This window comes from Passer domesticus, chromosome 18, assembly GCF_036417665.1.
Source record: "Passer domesticus isolate bPasDom1 chromosome 18, bPasDom1.hap1, whole genome shotgun sequence".
In the NCBI taxonomy this organism is placed as follows: domain Eukaryota; kingdom Metazoa; phylum Chordata; class Aves; order Passeriformes; family Passeridae; genus Passer; species Passer domesticus.
Genome location: NC_087491.1, coordinates 3,787,848 through 3,805,371, shown reverse-complemented (window position 1 = coordinate 3,805,371; position 17,524 = coordinate 3,787,848). Strand labels below are relative to the sequence as shown.

The 17,524-nt window shown below is 53.7% G+C and overlaps 2 protein-coding genes across 4 annotated transcripts; one reads left to right on the top strand and one right to left on the bottom strand.

Moving 5' to 3' along the window:
• Nucleotides 1–142: 142 nt before the first annotated feature.
• Nucleotides 143–2,297, top strand: TUBB4B (tubulin beta 4B class IVb). Its single transcript, XM_064393714.1, has 4 exons — nucleotides 143–301; nucleotides 388–496; nucleotides 573–683; nucleotides 1,089–2,297. The coding sequence occupies exons 1-4, from the start codon at nucleotides 245–247 to the stop codon at nucleotides 2,147–2,149; spliced, it is 1,338 nt and encodes a 445-aa protein (XP_064249784.1). The 5' UTR covers nucleotides 143–244; the 3' UTR covers nucleotides 2,150–2,297.
• Nucleotides 2,213–17,512, bottom strand: CIMIP2A (ciliary microtubule inner protein 2A). 3 transcript variants are annotated; one of them, XM_064393715.1, is made up of 5 exons: nucleotides 17,389–17,512; nucleotides 13,918–14,087; nucleotides 6,841–6,935; nucleotides 4,019–4,136; nucleotides 2,213–2,375 (listed from the first exon to the last, which is right to left on the bottom strand). In XM_064393715.1, the coding sequence occupies exons 1-5, from the start codon at nucleotides 17,442–17,444 to the stop codon at nucleotides 2,287–2,289; spliced, it is 528 nt and encodes a 175-aa protein (XP_064249785.1). In that variant the 5' UTR covers nucleotides 17,445–17,512; the 3' UTR covers nucleotides 2,213–2,286. The 3 variants fall into 3 exon arrangements, with proteins under 3 accessions (XP_064249785.1, XP_064249788.1, XP_064249786.1); XM_064393718.1 differs by lacking the exons at nucleotides 13,918–14,087; nucleotides 17,389–17,512 and adding exons at nucleotides 8,385–8,487; nucleotides 9,852–9,973; XM_064393716.1 differs by lacking the exons at nucleotides 13,918–14,087; nucleotides 17,389–17,512 and adding exons at nucleotides 8,385–8,490; nucleotides 9,852–9,954.
• Nucleotides 17,513–17,524: the final 12 nt, after the last annotated feature.

Below are 17,524 nucleotides of genomic sequence, written 5' to 3'. Positions count from 1 at the left end.
AGACAGGAGGGCGGGGCGAATAGGAGATGTCGGCTTGAATGACAGCGGCCTAGCCAATTAAATTCTCTCATTTGTAGAGCCTCGCTCTAAGCATCCAATCATTGTTGCGAGTGGCCGCCTGGGCGGGGAAAAGAAGGCTGCGCGCGCATTCCGCTGCTATATAAGGGCTGGCGGTTGCTTCACGCAGCCAGAGTCGGTTGGGGAAAGCCTGGGGTTGTAGTGAGCGCTCGGAGCTGCCGCCATCATGAGAGAGATTGTGCACCTGCAGGCCGGGCAATGCGGGAACCAGATCGGAGCCAAGGTCCGGGCGGGGAAAGAGGGCGCGGGGGCGGGAGGGGAGCGCGCCCGGTCCGGCGCGGCCGCCGCTGACGCGCTTCTCTTCGGCAGTTCTGGGAGGTGATCAGCGACGAACATGGCATCGACCCCACCGGCACCTACCACGGGGACAGCGACCTGCAGCTGGAGCGCATCAATGTCTACTACAACGAGGCCACAGGTAGGGCCCGGAGCCGCCCGCCGTGCTCCCCCCGGCCCCCCCCGGCGCGGTGGTCACGGCTCTCCCTGTGTTGCAGGCGGCAAATACGTGCCCCGCGCCGTGCTGGTGGACCTGGAGCCCGGCACCATGGACTCGGTGCGCTCCGGGCCTTTCGGGCAGATATTCAGGCCAGACAACTTCGTGTTCGGTGAGTGCGCGGGGGCGGGAGGAACGGCGGGGTGGGGCAGGGCACTGCGGGGCTGCCCCGCCGCACATGCTCCGAGGCACCGGCCCGGACGGGGGTAATCCTGGCGTGGAATACCGGGATTGCGGCTGCGAGCAGCTCCCAGGTGGCACCAGAGGTCGTTGCTTTTCGGTTCTTAGTTACCACCTCCGTGCGTGCCACCGGGAGAAATGGAGTGGCTGCTGTATCATTGATAATTAATGTTTGCCTGTGTCTGGCGAGCCACTGCAGAGGTGCCTGTGTGAAACCACAGCCCCTGCGCTCGATAAGATGAAAGCTTTCATGGAGCCTGATGCTCTTAGGCTTTGCTCGCGAGCAATAAGCAGGAAGCGGTGACCGTAATCTAATTCGAAAATGGCTCTTTTCCAGGTCAAAGCGGAGCTGGGAACAACTGGGCAAAGGGCCATTATACGGAAGGTGCTGAATTAGTCGATTCTGTGTTAGATGTTGTAAGAAAGGAGGCAGAAAGCTGTGATTGTCTCCAGGGCTTTCAGCTTACTCACTCCCTGGGTGGTGGCACAGGCTCTGGCATGGGTACCCTTCTCATCAGCAAAATCCGTGAGGAGTACCCAGACCGAATTATGAATACTTTCAGTGTGGTGCCCTCCCCTAAAGTGTCAGATACTGTAGTGGAGCCCTACAACGCCACGCTGTCGGTGCACCAGCTGGTGGAGAACACGGACGAGACGTACTGTATCGATAACGAGGCGCTGTACGACATTTGCTTCAGAACACTGAAGCTAACGACCCCCACCTACGGTGATCTGAACCACCTCGTGTCGGCCACCATGAGCGGTGTCACCACCTGCCTGCGGTTCCCGGGCCAGCTCAACGCTGACCTGCGCAAGCTGGCGGTGAACATGGTCCCCTTCCCACGTCTGCACTTTTTCATGCCTGGTTTTGCCCCGCTCACCAGCCGCGGGAGCCAGCAGTACCGGGCTCTAACCGTGCCAGAGCTCACCCAGCAGATGTTCGATGCCAAGAACATGATGGCGGCGTGTGACCCTCGTCACGGCCGCTATCTGACCGTGGCCGCTGTCTTTAGGGGCCGCATGTCCATGAAAGAGGTGGACGAGCAAATGCTAAACGTCCAGAACAAAAATAGCAGCTATTTTGTCGAATGGATCCCTAATAACGTTAAGACAGCAGTCTGTGACATTCCACCTCGCGGCCTCAAAATGTCTGCCACCTTCATTGGCAACAGCACGGCCATCCAGGAGCTGTTCAAACGCATTTCTGAGCAGTTCACTGCGATGTTCCGCAGAAAGGCCTTCCTGCACTGGTACACGGGCGAGGGCATGGACGAGATGGAGTTCACAGAGGCTGAGAGCAACATGAACGACCTGGTGTCTGAGTACCAGCAGTACCAGGATGCCACAGCTGAGGAGGAGGGAGAGTTCGAGGAGGAGGCTGAGGAGGAGGCAGAGTAAAGCTATGCAGTTGGAACACCTGTAAATTTTGTTTAAAGTTGTATGAACTCTCTCATTCAAAAGTTCTGTTTGTGTTGTGTTATTATTGCTGTTTCCGAGTCACTCCCAATGCTGTACAGGCACCATTAAAGCAGTTTTCACAGTGCAAGACCCCGTCTCCTCTGTTCACACCGGTACGATTCCCGCGTACCGTCCCCGTAGGTGAGCCCGTGGATGTCCTGCAGGTCTGGAACACAAAAACAGTGAAACAATGGGCTTGGCACAAGCACTGCCCCCTTGTCCATGGTCACTGCCCTTCTGTCCTGCCCTCAGCCAGGTGACGCCTGCTGTGTCGCTGGCTCCTGCTGGTGTGGGGATTGGAGATGTTCCCTGGTGTTCTCTTTCAATCAGGTATTGCTGGAGAGGGGCACACTGAACAGGGAGGGTGGATTTAACTCTGAGCTGTATCTAAATTTAGGTGCCTGCCTGTGGCCTGGTGCAGCCTGGCCTGGCAGGAGCTGAGCAGGGGTCACCAGAGGTTTGAGCTGCCTGGGCACAAAATGGTGCCACGGAGCTGCCACCCAGCCCTGGGTGTTCTGCAGCTGAGCTGCTCCACTGCAGCTCCTCAGTGCTGCTCCACTGCAGCTCCTGAGTGCTGCAAAGCCAGCAGGGAGCCCTGGCCTGGCCCAAGGGTGCTGGCACGCTGTCACAAGTGACACCAAAGCTGACCCCTTGCACACAGCCCTTCTGCAGAGATTCCAGAAATCACAGCAGAGGTTTTGATCATCAGGTGTTGATGCAGCTGCTGCTGTTTGGGTGAGCTGAGCACCTGACAAATATCTGACACTGGTTTGTCTCAGGAGAACCCTGTATTAACAGCAGGTATTTTACAATGGCACCAATTCATATGGTGGGTGTCGCTTCAAGTGACAAAGCTGTCACTGAGGAGCTGGACAGGAGAGAGCAGGCTCCTTCCCTGCTGAAAAAATTCTGTTCAGTGTTCTAAATTATAACTGCTTTTGTTTAAAGGTTTTCTGCCTTAATTAATTTTCTCCACCCAGAGCCGGACTGGTTGGAGCAGTTAAAGCTGTGCTGACTGGTGGCTCCAGAGGCAGGGAAGTGGGAATGTCTGCAGAGCAGGGCCCAGTGTCAGACCTGCACTCAACGTTCTCCTCTCTGGGCTCAGCCTCCCCATCAGCCAAGCCCAGCCCAGCCAGGGCAGTTTTCCCACTCTTTCAATCCTGCCATATTTCACATCTCCCATTTCCTCCTCTGCACTGCAGCAAGGACGAGCAGTGACTCCAGTTCTTCCCGGCTGAGCTCCATAATTTCCCACCCACATTACTGAGCTGTGACCAAACACAGCAAAGCATCAGTTGCTGATTTGGTGAGATTTTTTAGCCTGGTACATTAATGCTTTCAGGTGCACGGACACACCTTCCCCTTACATACAAAATTCCCCCAGACCTCTCCTGTTAGGCAGCCCAAGACAGGGCTCAGGCAGGGACCTGTCCTGATGGCAAATACAATTTCCCTACACTTCCTATGCTTTCTCAACCCCTTCACACCATCTCCCTTTTCCTTTTTATCAGACTTTTCAAGCTTTTCAGAGCAAATCCCTTTCCTGCCCCGTGACAGGTGGGATGTCACTGAGCCTGGGCGGGGATGGTGGCTGGGAACGTTAAGCCTGGAGAGGCTGGCACTGGGAAAGATGGGCTCTCCTGGGCATGGCAGAGATCCAGCAGCTCAGCACAGACCAGAAAAAACCTCCTACCCACGTGGAACACCTCTGTGATTGCTCACTGCTGTGCCACTCCAGCCACTAACAGCGCTACTTAACCCAGTAATTAGTATTAGTGACTTTCGTTTTCGCTCAGCTGATGAACTTACGTGGTACAAAGCCCAAGTAGTTAGGTATGAGTCCAGCACGGCTGTAAATTTTGGTGTCTGGCCAGTGTGTCAGGGGGAATCTCGTGCCCAACGTATAAGGTGGATTTCTCTCCAAAAGCTGGAAAACAAAACAAAAAAGACCCCACAACAACATGGAACGGTTTATTTTAAAACACACTATTTTTACCAAAGTCATGTGCTTTGACTCTGCATTATATAAAATATTTAAGCCAACATAAAGCAATTCTCCTTCCAGTCCTGCTTTCTTCTAATTAAGAGCTACATTGCATTGTCCCTTTTTCCACTCCATAAATTTTTCTCCTGGCAGGTGCTGGCAGCAGTCCCTGCCAGCTCGTCCCCCATGCCCACAGCATGGCCCAGGTGCTGTCCTTGGGATCCCTGCAGACCTGCAGAGATTTATTCCCTTGGGATCATCCCCAAGTCCCAAAGCCTCTGCTCTGCTGTCCCTGGAGCTGGTGCTCCCGTGCTGTGGCTGTTTCCATGAGTCCCACCAGCAGGAACAGCCCGGAACTCCCAGGCCAGGAGGAACAGGAAGGCTTAGGTGGTATTAACTGAAGGAAGAGTGCAAATAATCTCCCGCGGACACAGGGAGGGGCTGGCAGCAGGATGGGTGTCACAGTGTCACAGCTGGGTGTCACAGCCGGGTGTCACAGCTCTGCAGCCAGTGAGCCCCTAAAGGTGTCCCTGGAGCTTGCTTGGGATGCGCAGAGGGGATGTGGGTCACGGAGCCCTTTGTGCTGGGACTGCTGATGTGGGTCACGGAGCCGCGCTGTGCCTGCTGCAGGCAGGGAGCAGTGACCCACGGCACATCTGTACCGAGGACAACGAAGATTTAGGGCAGCAGATTAGTGGCTTGAAGTCAGAAGCCATCTTAGCTGGAAACGCGGTGTGATTCTCCCTTCAGCGCGTCTGCTCCTCGCTGCTGCCGAGTCCCGGCAGCCCGGAGCGCTGAACCCCGCACGGACAGACAGACAGACACCTCCCCGGCTGACCCACGGCATGGCAGGCAGCGGGGCAGGAAGGCTTGGCAAACAGCACGCTCAGGGATAAATGCCCGGGTTTTGTTCTGTTTGCTCCTTTTCTGTTCCCAAGCACGGCAGCAGGGAAGGAGACGGCAGCCAGCGCCGGGAAATGCATCTCACCCAAGCAGGACGCTGCCCTGCCGCCCTGCCAGCGGATCCCTGCGAGCTGGGCACCCGCCCCCGGCCCTGGCCGCTTGTCCTGCACCAGCCCCGGCGAGGGAGGCACGGCGTGCCCGGGGAGCAGCACGGGCCGGGTGCCTCAGCCGGGCTCAGTGCGCTGAGCCGCTGGACCGGAGGGACTGCTGCACCCCGGGATCACACTGCACCCCGGGATCCCTCTGCACCCCGGGGATCACACTGCACCCCGGGGATCACACTGCACCCCGGGATCACACTGCACCCCGGGAATCACACTGCACCCCGGGAATCACACTGCACCCCAAAGATCCCTCTGCATCCCAGGGATCACACTGCACCCCGGGAATCACACTGCACCCCGGGATCACACTGCACCCCGGGAATCACACTGCACCCCAAAGATCCCTCTGCACCCCGGGGATCACACTGCACCCCGGGATCACACTGCATCCCGGGGATCACACTGCACCCCGGGAATCACACTGCACCCCGGGATCCCTCTGCACCCCGGGGATCACACTGCACCCCGGGAATAACACTGCACCCCGGGGATCACACTGCACCCCGGGATCACACTGCACCCCCGGGATCACACTGCACCCCGGGATCACACTGCACCGCGGGGATCACACTGCACCCTGGGGATCACACTGCACCCCGGGATCACACTGCACCCCGGGGATCACACTGCACCCCGGGATCACACTGCACCCCGGGATCCCTCTGCACCCCGGGAATCACACTGCACCCCGGGATCACACTGCACCCTGGGGATCACACTGCACCCCGGGATCACACTGCACCCCGGGTACCCTGCTGCACCCCGGGGATCACACTGCACCCCGAGATCCCTCTGCACCCCGGGAATCACACTGCACCCCGGGAATCACACTGCACCCCGGGATCCCTCTGCACCCCGGGGATCACACTGCACCCCGGGGATCACACTGCACCCCGGGGATCACACTGCACCCCAGGGATCACACTGCACCGCGGGGATCACACTGCACCCCAGGGATCACACTGCACCCCCGGGATCCCTCTGCATCCCAGGATGTCACGCCCTGCTGGGGGCAGGGAGGGACGAGTAGCTCGGAATGCAATCAGCTGCTGCCGGAGGGATCTCCTTTTCCGTGCCGGAGGATTCTGTGTCATTGTATGGGAGCTCTTACAGCAAGGGGATGACAGTTTTTCAGGAGGGATATTTCTGCACCCTTCCCAGAAGGAGGGGAAAGAAGGTGGAGATCCCTTTAAGAAAAATTGTGTTTGGAAAGGAAAAAGCCTTACAACCAAATAAATGATATATCACAGGAAGTCACCAGCACTGCCAACCAGACAGAGGAGATGCATTCTATAAAGGAAGTGCAGATGGTTGCATCCTGTATTTCTGCACCCAGAGCAACATTTTTAACATCCACTCTTGACCCAGCCCTCAATATATTTCCTTAATCCTTTTATGAACTCATTTACCATCCCTTAATGTCCCAAGGAAACAAGTTACAGAATTAATTGCTGGCGTTTTTTTCAATGTTAACTAACAGCATTTGATTTTGTTTGTACTTGTATCCCAGTTGTAATCCTACTACTGAAAATTCAGCATCAGCATTATACATATTCTCATTTCAATAATCTGTAATCTACCTGGCGACGGTCAAATTCCTTCATGGCTTTCTTCACAGACGAGAGGTAGGTCAAGCCAACGTTGTCCAGGGAGCAGGGGATGTATCCAGTGTACCCTTGGGTGGAGGCAAAAGAGAACATTTTCTGCTTGAGAACATACAAAGATAACTTAAAGATCAACCACACTGGGATGAATATAAAACCTTAAAGTATAGGAAGGAAAAATTAATCTGTTTAAGTTGTAAAATTAACTCTTACATGTGAGGTATCTTCTCTGAAAGAGGTTTTTTTCCTTATGACTCCCAAGGAGAACACAATGGCCTGAACTGATTTTTGTTGGTCTGCATGTGGTATGGAAGAACCATTTCATTTTCTTAGTCCTTTTTTCACATTGACAACTCTTTCATGTTTTCTCCCAATTTAATACACATTCAGGGGCTAACAATGGGATGTCCAACATTTTTTCCTCATCTCCTCTGCCCATCCAACAAATTCCCACAACAGAAACTTTAAAACTACAAAAACCTAGTGAGGTAGAACCTAAAAGCAGCCCAAACTCCCCCTTTCCAAAGGAATGCTTTGGAGAGGGACATTTGTCTTCTGCACCCTAAAGCCTGGACACTCTCATTTTAACTGGAATATTGTGATTGCTGTGATCCTGTCGTGCAGTGCAGAGTGAAGGATCCCCCCTGCTGCAGTGGGATCCTCGAGGGGGATCAGCCCATCACCCTTGCAGCTCTCCTGCTGCACAGGAATGTTCTCCAGGGCAAGGGGAAGATGTGGAGCACCCCTTGCAGGACACAGTTTACACCTTTATGGTGGTGCCACACCTCCCTGCATGTGGATTTGGTGACTCAGGAAAACATCTGATTTCTGGCAGGGTGGGACCAGCTCTCCTCACCACAGCTGCAGGGAACTGAGGTGGTTCCTGAACCCCAGGTGGTCCCTGAATCATCCCAAGGGTGACAGCATCCCAAGGGTGACAGCATCCCAAGGGTGACAGCATCCCAAGGGTGACAGCATCCCAAAGAGTGACAGCATCCCAAGGGTGACAGCATCCCAAAGAGTGACAGCATCCCAAAGGGTGACAGCATCCCAAAGAGTGACAGCATCCCAAAGAGTGACAGCATCCCAAAGAGTGACAGCATCCCAAAGGGGACAGCATCCCAAAGGGTGACAGCATCCCAAGGGTGACAGCATCCCAAGGGTGACAGCATCCCAAAGAATGACAGCATCCCAAGGGTGACAGCATCCCAAGGGTGACAGCATCCCAAAGAGTGACAGCATCCCAAGGGTGACAGCATCCCAAAGAGTGACAGCATCCCAAAGAGTGACAGCATCCCAAAGGGTGACAGCATCCCAAAGAGTGACAGCATCCCAAAGAGTGACAGCATCCCAAAGGGTGACAGCAAAGAAACGCCCTTGCAGGGAGAGCAGCAGGAATATTTCCATCCCAAACAAGCTGGAGCCACTGGGCAATGCCGCAGAGGTGTCCCCATGGGGAGAAGGGTCACATCCTTTCCTAGAGGTGGCCTGGTGCTGCAGGAGGCCTGGCTGTGCTTTACCTAGGGTGGCTTTCTGTCGGATGGCATTTGGGACAGGCAGCACTGGCAGTGTGTAATCTGCTGTTGCAACCCCTCCTGGCAGTGCCACACCTCCGGTTTCCAGCTGCTTGAAACAAAAAGAGAAATAAGATCAAACACCAGTAAAACCCCCTCAGCTCTGCTTAAATCACTGCCGGGACTGGGAATGGCAACTCCCAACTGCCATTTCCAGTTCTGCCCAGCTCCACTCCAGGAGCCACCCCAGCCACTCTGGGAAAGCCAAATGACGAGATGAGCAAGCAGCAGACCTAGAAAGGGTTTGCAAAATCCTCATGCAGAACAAGGGAGCTTTGGGCACTGAGCTCCTGTGCAAATCTCTTTCTGAGGGCAAGGAGCAGGAATGCCCCTTCTTGGGATTTACATCCAAGCCAGCTTTTGACTCCATACGTCAAACCTCTAATCTCTGCCTTCAGAGGATTTGCAGAGCCACGGCTGCAGGAACGTGACAAAGGCTGTCGCTGGCTCCAGAGAAAAGAAATGTTTTATTAAAAAATAATAAATATAATAATAATTAAAGGGAAAAAAACCACAAAAATCACCAAAAACAAACAAACAAACAAAAAAGAACAACAACAACAAAAAAACAACCAAAACCCAAACCAAAACAAAAAAACCCCAACCCTAACCAACCAACCAAAAAGAACACCATAAAACATGTTGGTCTGGAGGGATATTTGGCTGGGCAGTGCTCAACAGCCCCCAGCTCCACAGGCAAATCCCAGTCCTGGTGTTCAAAGGAGAGGTAATGATGGTGTGAAATTCAGGTGGGGGCAGATACAGGGTCAGAAACCCGACCAAAGGTGCTGGGACTGCTCTGTTTTTTGGGGGAGGAGGAGGATGAGGAGGAAGGCAGCATCAGGGCTCCGAGAACACCCTAAGGAAGCACAAGCCTGGCTGGCCAGCACAGCATAACACAACTTTAGGGACTGGGATTGAAGCCAAACCCACCCAAATGAGAAATTAAGCCTTTTTGATTGGGAAGTGTAATTAAGGATCAAAACCATTTCCTGAAGATGGAGTAGATTTGCTGCTGCTGGAAACATTTGTGTGTCTAATCTTTCTCTACAAAAACTCCTAACTTAGTGCCCTTGCCATGTGTTGGATTGAGCCCTTTTCTGACCCAGGGATGGGACAACTGAGAGGCGTTTTAAAAACTTTTATTCTATTTTCAGTCTCATGTGAAAGGTGAGATAATACAGATGTCATTATTTACACTGTTACAATTAGAAGCTATTTCATAATTACAGTACACTATAAGTGGTTTTTTGGCTTATTAGCTTTAGCCACACCGTGCTGTAAATGCTTTAAAGCTTCTGATTGTAATAGTGTGAATTATCTGTATTATCTCACACTGGGTCAGAGAAGGGCTCAATCCGACAGGCACCCACACCCACTGAAATCCCCTCCTCGCGCCCCAGAGCCACTCACCATGTTGCTGCCTGCACAGTTACAGGGGCAGGTTCCAGTCCCCTTTCCCAGGAGCCGGGCCAGGGGGGCCATGGCCAGCTCCCTGTCCATCTCCTGGGCTGCAGGGTGCAGGGCCAGCCCCCGCAGCGGCTCCGGGGGGCTCTGCTGGAGCCCGGGCACGGCCAGGGCCGGGGGGCACGGCCAGGGCTGGGGCTCCAGGGGGGTCAGCACTGGATCCTCCAGCACCGTGGGCACGGGCTGCGGCCCCAGGGGCGCCTCAGCAGGGCTCGTGATGGGCTGGTAGGTGACATATCCTGAGGGACAGACGCTGAGTTAGGGGACAAGAATGTGAGGGACAAGAATATGAGGGGTTCCCATTATCCCCATGCCCTGGGAAGGAGCCTGGAGTCAGCGGTGTAGAAGCAGAACAGCTCGACTTGGGAGAGACCACAAAGATCCACTCCGAGCACATCCCACGGCTGTGTCACCAGCCCCATCAATAAAGCAGCCTGCACAGAGAACCAGCACAAATCCCGGTTAAATAACACTTATTCCAACTCTCACCAAAACGGTCAAATATCACCAGCCAAGCTAGAAAGTTGTAAAGGGGGAAAAACCCTCAATCCTTAACTCCAGGTGGCTGTGTCAGCCCACCCCAAAAAGAGCCCCCTCCAAGGAATTCTTGCTCTGGCACCATTGCTGCTCATGGAGGAAAGAATCTGCTGTAACACTGGCTGGAAAAAAATTATCTTACATCCAGCAAATGCTAAATATCTCCACTGTGAACAAGGGACAGAGCCCTGTCATTTGAGATTCTGCAGGGACAGCTGAGCTTGGCAACTTTTGTCTGATTTCCCCTTAAAAATCCCTCCTGACGTGGCTCTCCAGGTGCCCCAGCCCCGTGTGACCCCTGGCTCAGGCACTTCCTCTGTGAATCCCATTTTTCCCCTCCTCTGCAGTTCCAGACGAGAATCACTCCCCCACCCCACAGCCACCTTTCCTTCTTGGAAAACTGTTACTGTGTCAGCCTGGGATTTTTAAAACAAACCAAATTCCTTCCATTTTTGTGCTCACAGGCCATTTTTTTCCAGGTCATTACAGCCTTCCTCTGAGCGCCCCTTGGGAGCACATCTGCATCCCAGGGCTGAGCCCAGGGAATGAGGAGCCTCTTCCAGCAGAGGCTCCATCTGCAGACAGCCCCTTCCTCTGCAGTGCTGGATTAGTGCTGGACTCGGTCTTAGAGGTTTTTCCAAGCTGAATTATTCCATGATTTCTGCAAATCTGCAGAATTCAGCAAAATCTGCCCTTTTCTACATGACTATAAATTTCTGATGGGCATTTAGGTGTTCAATCTGCCCACAACTACATAATAATGTGTGTATATATTCTGTATACAGCTTTGTGAAATATACATTATATATATATAGATATATAAAATGTATATATATATAATATATGTACACCAAAATAAAGAAAAATCCTATAGATAGATAGATAGATAGATAGATAGATAGATATAGATATATATTCAATTGCTCTATGCAACTGAATTATCAAGTGTCCAGGCTGGCACCAAAATAAAGAAAAATCCTGGATTAAAATAATTTTTCAATCCAATGTGCAAATTTTAAAGTGGTTTTATTTTTTTACTTCATTATTAATAAGCATGTTGAATCTACTCTTTCTCCCACAAAACAAAGGAAAAAGAAACTTAGGTTGTTCTGTATTGATAAATCCCTGTGAGCTCCTTTTTACGACTGTGGGTTTGCAAATGGATTGAGTCTGAAAGGCTGCACAGTGAAGCACAAAATGAAAAGCCAGGAGAGCACAGTGCTTCTGATTTGAGGAAATATTCAATTTTCAGGTCAGGTTCCTGGGGAGTGGCTGCCTGCACCATTGGCCTGTGCCACAACCAGTTGCACATGGATGGTGGAGAATTCAGCACATTCCTGGCAGATCTCATGGAATCACAGAATATCCTGAGCTGGAGGGACCCACAGGGATCACCCAGTTAAACTCCTGTCCCTGCCCAGACCCCCAGCAACCCCACCCTGGGCATCCCTGGCAGCGCTGTCCAAAGGCTCCTGGAGCTCTGGCAGCCTCGGGGCCGTGCCCATTCCCTGGGGAGCCTGGGCAGTGCCAGCACCCTCTGGGGGAAGAGCCTTGCCCTGAGCTCCAGCCTGAGCTGCCCTGGCCCAGCCCCAGCTGTCCCTCCTCTTCCCCAAGAGCAGAGCCTGGCTGCACTTCCAGCAAGAAAACAAATGGGATTGAACTGATAGAAATTAGCAAAGAACTTGGAGCCCATCAGTGAGACTTTATCAAAGCCAGGCCTTGAGAAAAATCTTGAGACCGAGTTTGCTAAAGGCGGCCACAGTCCAGAACTCTTTGATCACCATCACATGAAACAGCCAGGAGGGCACCAGGCAGCACCTGGGCAGGGTTGAAGGATTGCTCAGGGCCAGCAGGAGCTGTTGGTGACCTTATCAGCACAGCCAGGGCTGGCTCTTCAGGACCTCACCAAGGAGCAGCAAACACGAGCACCACTGGCAACCAGGAGAGAACCAAAATAATGAGAGAGCAACTCGGTCAGCTGGTTAGTTGGGTCTGTCCAAGCTGTATTCTAGACCAAGGAAATGCAAATTCAAATCTCCAGGAATGAAGCCTGTAAACACCACCTGTGTGCTGGAGGCCTGGATGCTGGAAAACAGGGCCAGGAGGAGCAGAGAGGCCACAAGATTGCAAGAAGCTGCACGACACAAATTCCCAGTGAGAAATGAGAGAGCAACACTTGGGTGTGGCCATCCCCAGGGAAATAAAGACCCAGATCCCACAGGGGCACATCATCCCTGTGTTCAGCCTGGGGGAAACTCACTCCCACTGTCCAGGGCATCCACAACAGCCAAACGTGTCCCCAAAGGGTGGCACATCCCCAGGGGCTGATCAGGCAGCCCTGCTGTGCCTGCCTTGGGGACCAAGCACTGCACACAGGGCTGGGACTTGGTAGGAGATTCCTGCAAATTCCCTGTGCTGGGAATCCACACGAGCCTGTCTGTGCTTGTGGAGGAGATGGGGCCTGCTAGCAAAGTGGAAAGGGAAAGGAGGGGAAAGGAGGGGAAAGGAGGGGAAAGGAGGGGAAAGGAGGGGAAAGGAGGGGAAAGGAGGGGAAAGGAGGGGAAAAGAGGGGAAAAGAGGGGAAAAGAGGGGAAAAGAGGGGAAAAGAGGGGAAAAGAGGGGAAAAGAGGGGAAAAGAGGGGAAAAGAGGGGAAAAGAGGGGAAAAGAGGGGAAAAGAGGGGAAAAGAGGGGAAAAGAGGGGAAAAGAGGGGAAAAGAGGGGAAAAGAGGGGAAAAGAGGGGAAAAGAGGGGAAAAGAGGGGAAAAGAGGGGAAAAGAGGGGAAAAGAAGGGAAAAGAGGGGAAAAGAGGGGAAAAGAGGGGAAAAGAGGGGAAAAGAGGGGAAAAGAGGGGAAAAGAGGGGAAAAGAGGGGAAGCACAGGAGCCCTTCTGCTGAGCTGAGGAGGAGCAGCAGGAAGCAGAATCAAGGCCAAGCTGTTAGAGCTCAGAGCAGAGCGAGCTGTGCACCAGGCAGGTGAGCCAGAAAAGAATTTGAGGTAGGAGACCAGACCTTCCCCAGAAAGATGGATTTCAGCCCGTGGAATTGTGCTGGGTTTGACTGGGATAGAGGTAATTTTCTGTATAGAATATCATACAGGCCATGGTTTGGATTTGTCAGCAGGCAGCTGCATGGGTTTAGTTGCCAGCCAGGGTTAAACCACAGCAGGAATTCTGGAAGAATTGGGGAGTGAGTTAATGATATGCCATAAAATCACTTATCTTCATCTAACTGAGGATAACCTGGGAACTGAAACTCTCCATAACACCAGAATCCCCATCCTCATCCTCATCAGCTGAGGCCCAGAGCTGCAGCACCTCACTCTGCTGCTCTCCAGCTGTCAGAGCTGCTGCACCAGAGCCATGATTGCTCCAAGGAAAATATCCTATTTCATCCAGCAGCCTCCCAAGGACAGGTGGGCACAGACCCCACTAGTGGTAATTAACACTGTGCTCATTAGCAGGGTCCATTTGCTCACCTGGATGGTCGATGTGGTAATGGTACTCCAGGAGGTTTTCCTTGTTGTCCAGGGGTGCCAGCAGGGATCGAGGGCTCTTCCTGACACTGGGATCTGTCAGCAGATGGTGGGTGGTTCTTCCATAGGTGTCCCCAAAGGTGAAGGTGAATTGGGGAACGTAGCCCCCATAGCTGAGGAGGAAACCAGAAAGGAGCCATCACTGAGATGGCAGTGGGGGACTGCACTGGTGGGGTGATCATGGAATCCCAGACTGGTTTGGGCTGGAAGGGACCTTAAAGTCCTTTCAGTTCCACCCCTGCCATGGCAGGAACACCTCCCACTATCCCAGGCTGCTCCAAGCCCTGTCCAGCCTGGCCTTGGGCACTGCCAGGGATCCAGGGGCAGCCACAGCTGCTCTGGGCACCCTGTGCCAGGGCCTGCCCACCCTCCCAGGGAACAATTCCTGATTCCCAAGATCCCATCCATCCCTGCCCTCTGGCAGTGCAGATGTGCTGCAGTGTCTGCACCCTGGACAGGCCCTGTCAGGAGCCCAGGGAAGGTGAAGGATGGGATGAGCCCGGGGGGAGAGCCGAGACCACACGTGTGCTCACACAGGAGCCAGGAGGGAGTGCCTGTGTTTCACACGCATGTTCTCCTCTGGCAGCACAAAAACTGGCTCATCAATTCACAGGCATGTACAGGCACAGGCCCTTGGTTCATGCAGAAACACGGGTGAGGTCAGGGAGCAGCATCTGTGGATGGGAAAACTCCCAGCACAGCCTGGGCTTTGGCAGCTCCAACATCCACAATCCCCCAGTTAAAATACCATTTAAATGTGCCCCAGTTTAAACCTTGCAGTGCCTCTCTGACTGGACCTTAACTGAGAACACCCAGTTCTGACACACCTTAACTGAGAAAATCCCAGTGATTCTTGTTCAGTATTGAAACTCAAGAATCAGGATAATTCCTCTCTTGCAGCGCCTCTCTCTGCTCACAGCGAGGAGGGGGCCCAGGCTGATGAGCCCCCCCAGGCACTGCAGGGAGGGGGGTCAGTCCCAGGAACAAACACAGCTGTGTTTTTTGGGATCTCTCCACTGCCCAGTCCCTGGGCTGGGCACTGTGACTTGCTGGTGGCCAAGGGCAGGGCAGGTGCTGGAGCTCTGGCTCTGCTCCGAGACACCATCAGAAACTCGAGCTGCTCCAGTCTCAGATTTCCTAATGGTGATGTTATTCCAGCACTGAAGAAAGGTAGAGCAGCCAATTGCAATGAACAGAAATATTCCATCAATGAGCCCAGCGTGGATCCGGGGATAAAGCCAGATGATGCATGAGGATCATAAGATGATGAGTAAGTCCTTTCCCTTCCAAATAGTTTAAACAGCAGCCAGCAGAGCTGTGCATTTACTCTTGGCAGGTTTCCCCACTCTGCAGGCAGGATTCCTCCTGGAGCAGCTCGGTGCCTCATCCCCAGGAATTCTCAATGAGTCTTGCAACACGGGTGATAAACTGAGCAAGGGCACAGATGACACAGCCCAAATAATTACAGGATGGCTGGAGGGATTTTGATCATGGACAAAATAATGGCTGGGCTGAGCCAGGGCCCTGTTCCCCTGCAATTAAACACAAGAACACCCGAGCGAGTCGGGATCTGCCACGAGGGAGTCACAAGGGCTGCTGGTAAAGCCTGGGCAGGGCCCAGCCTCAGCAGGGCTCTTTGTGCCCCCGTGCTGGGGGCTGATGCAGGACCCCCTTTTGGGGAGCCTGTCTGGGCTCAGGCTGCAGTGAGACCCCTCTGGCCCGAGGCTGAGCCTGTCTCACCCCCCCTTGCTCAGCCCTATCTCCTCCATCACCACTCCCAGGCTGCCACCCAAACCTGCTCTGCCTCCCCGGCTGCCAGCACAGCCTTGGCCCTGGGCCATCCTCTCCTGCCTCCAAACCCTCCCCAGCTCTGCAGAGAATCCTGTGCCCAGGATTCATGGACTGACCCCTTCTCTGCCCACCCAGACCTTCCCAAGCCATCCCACTCGCTGGGTTTAGGCTGCCCAGTGTTCTCGAGCACTGTGGTGGCTTCCCAAACTCCTGCTGTGACATTGCCTGGCCCGATGACAACAACGTGCTTTGGTGCTCTCGGGGTTTGCAGGTTCACTGCCACAGGTGGGTGCAGCACATGGGACACCTGGGGACATCCTGGACACAAAGCCTCCTCCTGTGACACCCCAGGGCAGGGCTCTGCTGGTGATGCCCTTCAGGCAGCTCCTCCTCATCCTCAGCACCCACGGGGGCTCAGGGGGTGCCCTGAGCCTGCACAGCACCAACAAAAGCAGCAGCAGGGTTTGCCTCCTCCTCCTGAGGCCAAAGCAGCTCCAAAGAGGAGCAGCCCCAGCTGCTGTGTCCATCCCGGGGCTTGGAGCTGCTCCTGAGGGAGCTGCAGGCAGGCAGGGGTGAGCAAAGGAAGGTCTTGAGGCTTTGGGGGCTGCAATTCCAGCCACAGCTCCCTCCTTGCTGTCCCTCGTCTTTCCCAAGCCACTGGCAGCACAGCTTTGATGGCACACAGGGAATGTCACATCAGATGGCCAAAGCAATGCAAAAACGAGTAAAAAACCCCCGGGCTCAGAGCTTATGTAAGTGGGAAGGTGGAGAGATCAGTAATGGAAAATCCTGCCTGTCACTCTGTGGGGAAGGGCTGGTTCAGTCACCACTGCAGGAGCAGCCCTGGGGAAAGGTCTCCTCCCTCTCCCTGGGGCTGGGATGTGCCTCCCCAGGCCTGCCCTGCACACAGGACCTGGCTGGCATTCCCTGAGCCAGGGCTCACCTCAGCCTGGGCTGATCCCAGGGATTTCACACCCACATCCTTTCCCCTGGGGCCACCCAGCCCTTTGCACATCCCAGCCCAGCTCCCACCACAGGACCCCACACACAAAGTCTTGGTTCACAGCAAATCCCAAATTCCTGCCATTCATATCTTACCTTCTCCCCTGTAACTCACTGCCTCCTATCCCGGCTTTCTTCCTTCCAAGCCTTTAGAGGAGTGTCACAAAGAGCTTTGGGAAGAAATCCAGCTACTTATGGAGTAGATGACAAGAGTTCCCAGCCTCTGAGCCAGCAGCAGGACAGGGCTCCAGCCCAGTGACCAGAGGGTGTCACATCTGTACCACCCTTTAGTCAAAGGAGACTTCCAAACATCCTTGGTGCAAATATTGACAGTTTGGAAGCCAAACCCTGCACAGTAGCTCTGCTGGCATTTGGCAGCTTAAAAGAAATGGGGAAAATGAGGGGAAAAGAGCCATTTTGGCTCTGCTGTCCTTGGCATGGTCTGTTGCTCTGCCCTCTGCAAGGTGCTGTTTCCCTGGAGTGCTGTCTCCTTCAGACCACAGTTACACAGAATATTGAATAGTGTCTTTAAAAAAACCCCAAAACACCCTGAGTCATAAACACTCCCTGACCCCGACCAGAGCCACGTGCATTGAAAGAGGATGTTTTGGATGAACTCACCCAGGGATGTGGTAGGGGTTTTGAGGGAAGATGCTGCTTCTCTTGAAGCCTGCCATGACGATGTTGCAGCTCTTGGTGGGGAGCGGGGAAGGAGACACAGCTCAGTGCAATCTCCAGGGGAGCCTCTGTGATGTCA

What these genes read in the sequence shown, in the direction of transcription:
- TUBB4B (XM_064393714.1), top strand. Translation starts at nt 245, where the DNA reads ATGAGAGAGATTGTGCACCTGCAGGCCGGGCAATGCGGGAACCAGATC. An exon ending in GGAACCAGATCGGAGCCAAG is followed by an intron (nt 302 to 387) that starts GTCCGGGCGGGG and finishes TCTCTTCGGCAG; the next exon opens with TTCTGGGAGGTGATCAGCGA. An exon ending in CTACTACAACGAGGCCACAG is followed by an intron (nt 497 to 572) that starts GTAGGGCCCGGA and finishes CCTGTGTTGCAG; the next exon opens with GCGGCAAATACGTGCCCCGC.
- CIMIP2A (XM_064393715.1), bottom strand. Translation starts at nt 17,444, where the DNA reads ATGGCAGGCTTCAAGAGAAGCAGCATCTTCCCTCAAAACCCCTACCAC. An exon ending in AACCCCTACCACATCCCTGG is followed by an intron (nt 14,088 to 17,388) that starts GTGAGTTCATCC and finishes TTTCCTCCTCAG; the next exon opens with CTATGGGGGCTACGTTCCCC. An exon ending in AGGAATTTGACCGTCGCCAG is followed by an intron (nt 4,137 to 6,840) that starts GTAGATTACAGA and finishes TTTGTTTTCCAG; the next exon opens with CTTTTGGAGAGAAATCCACC.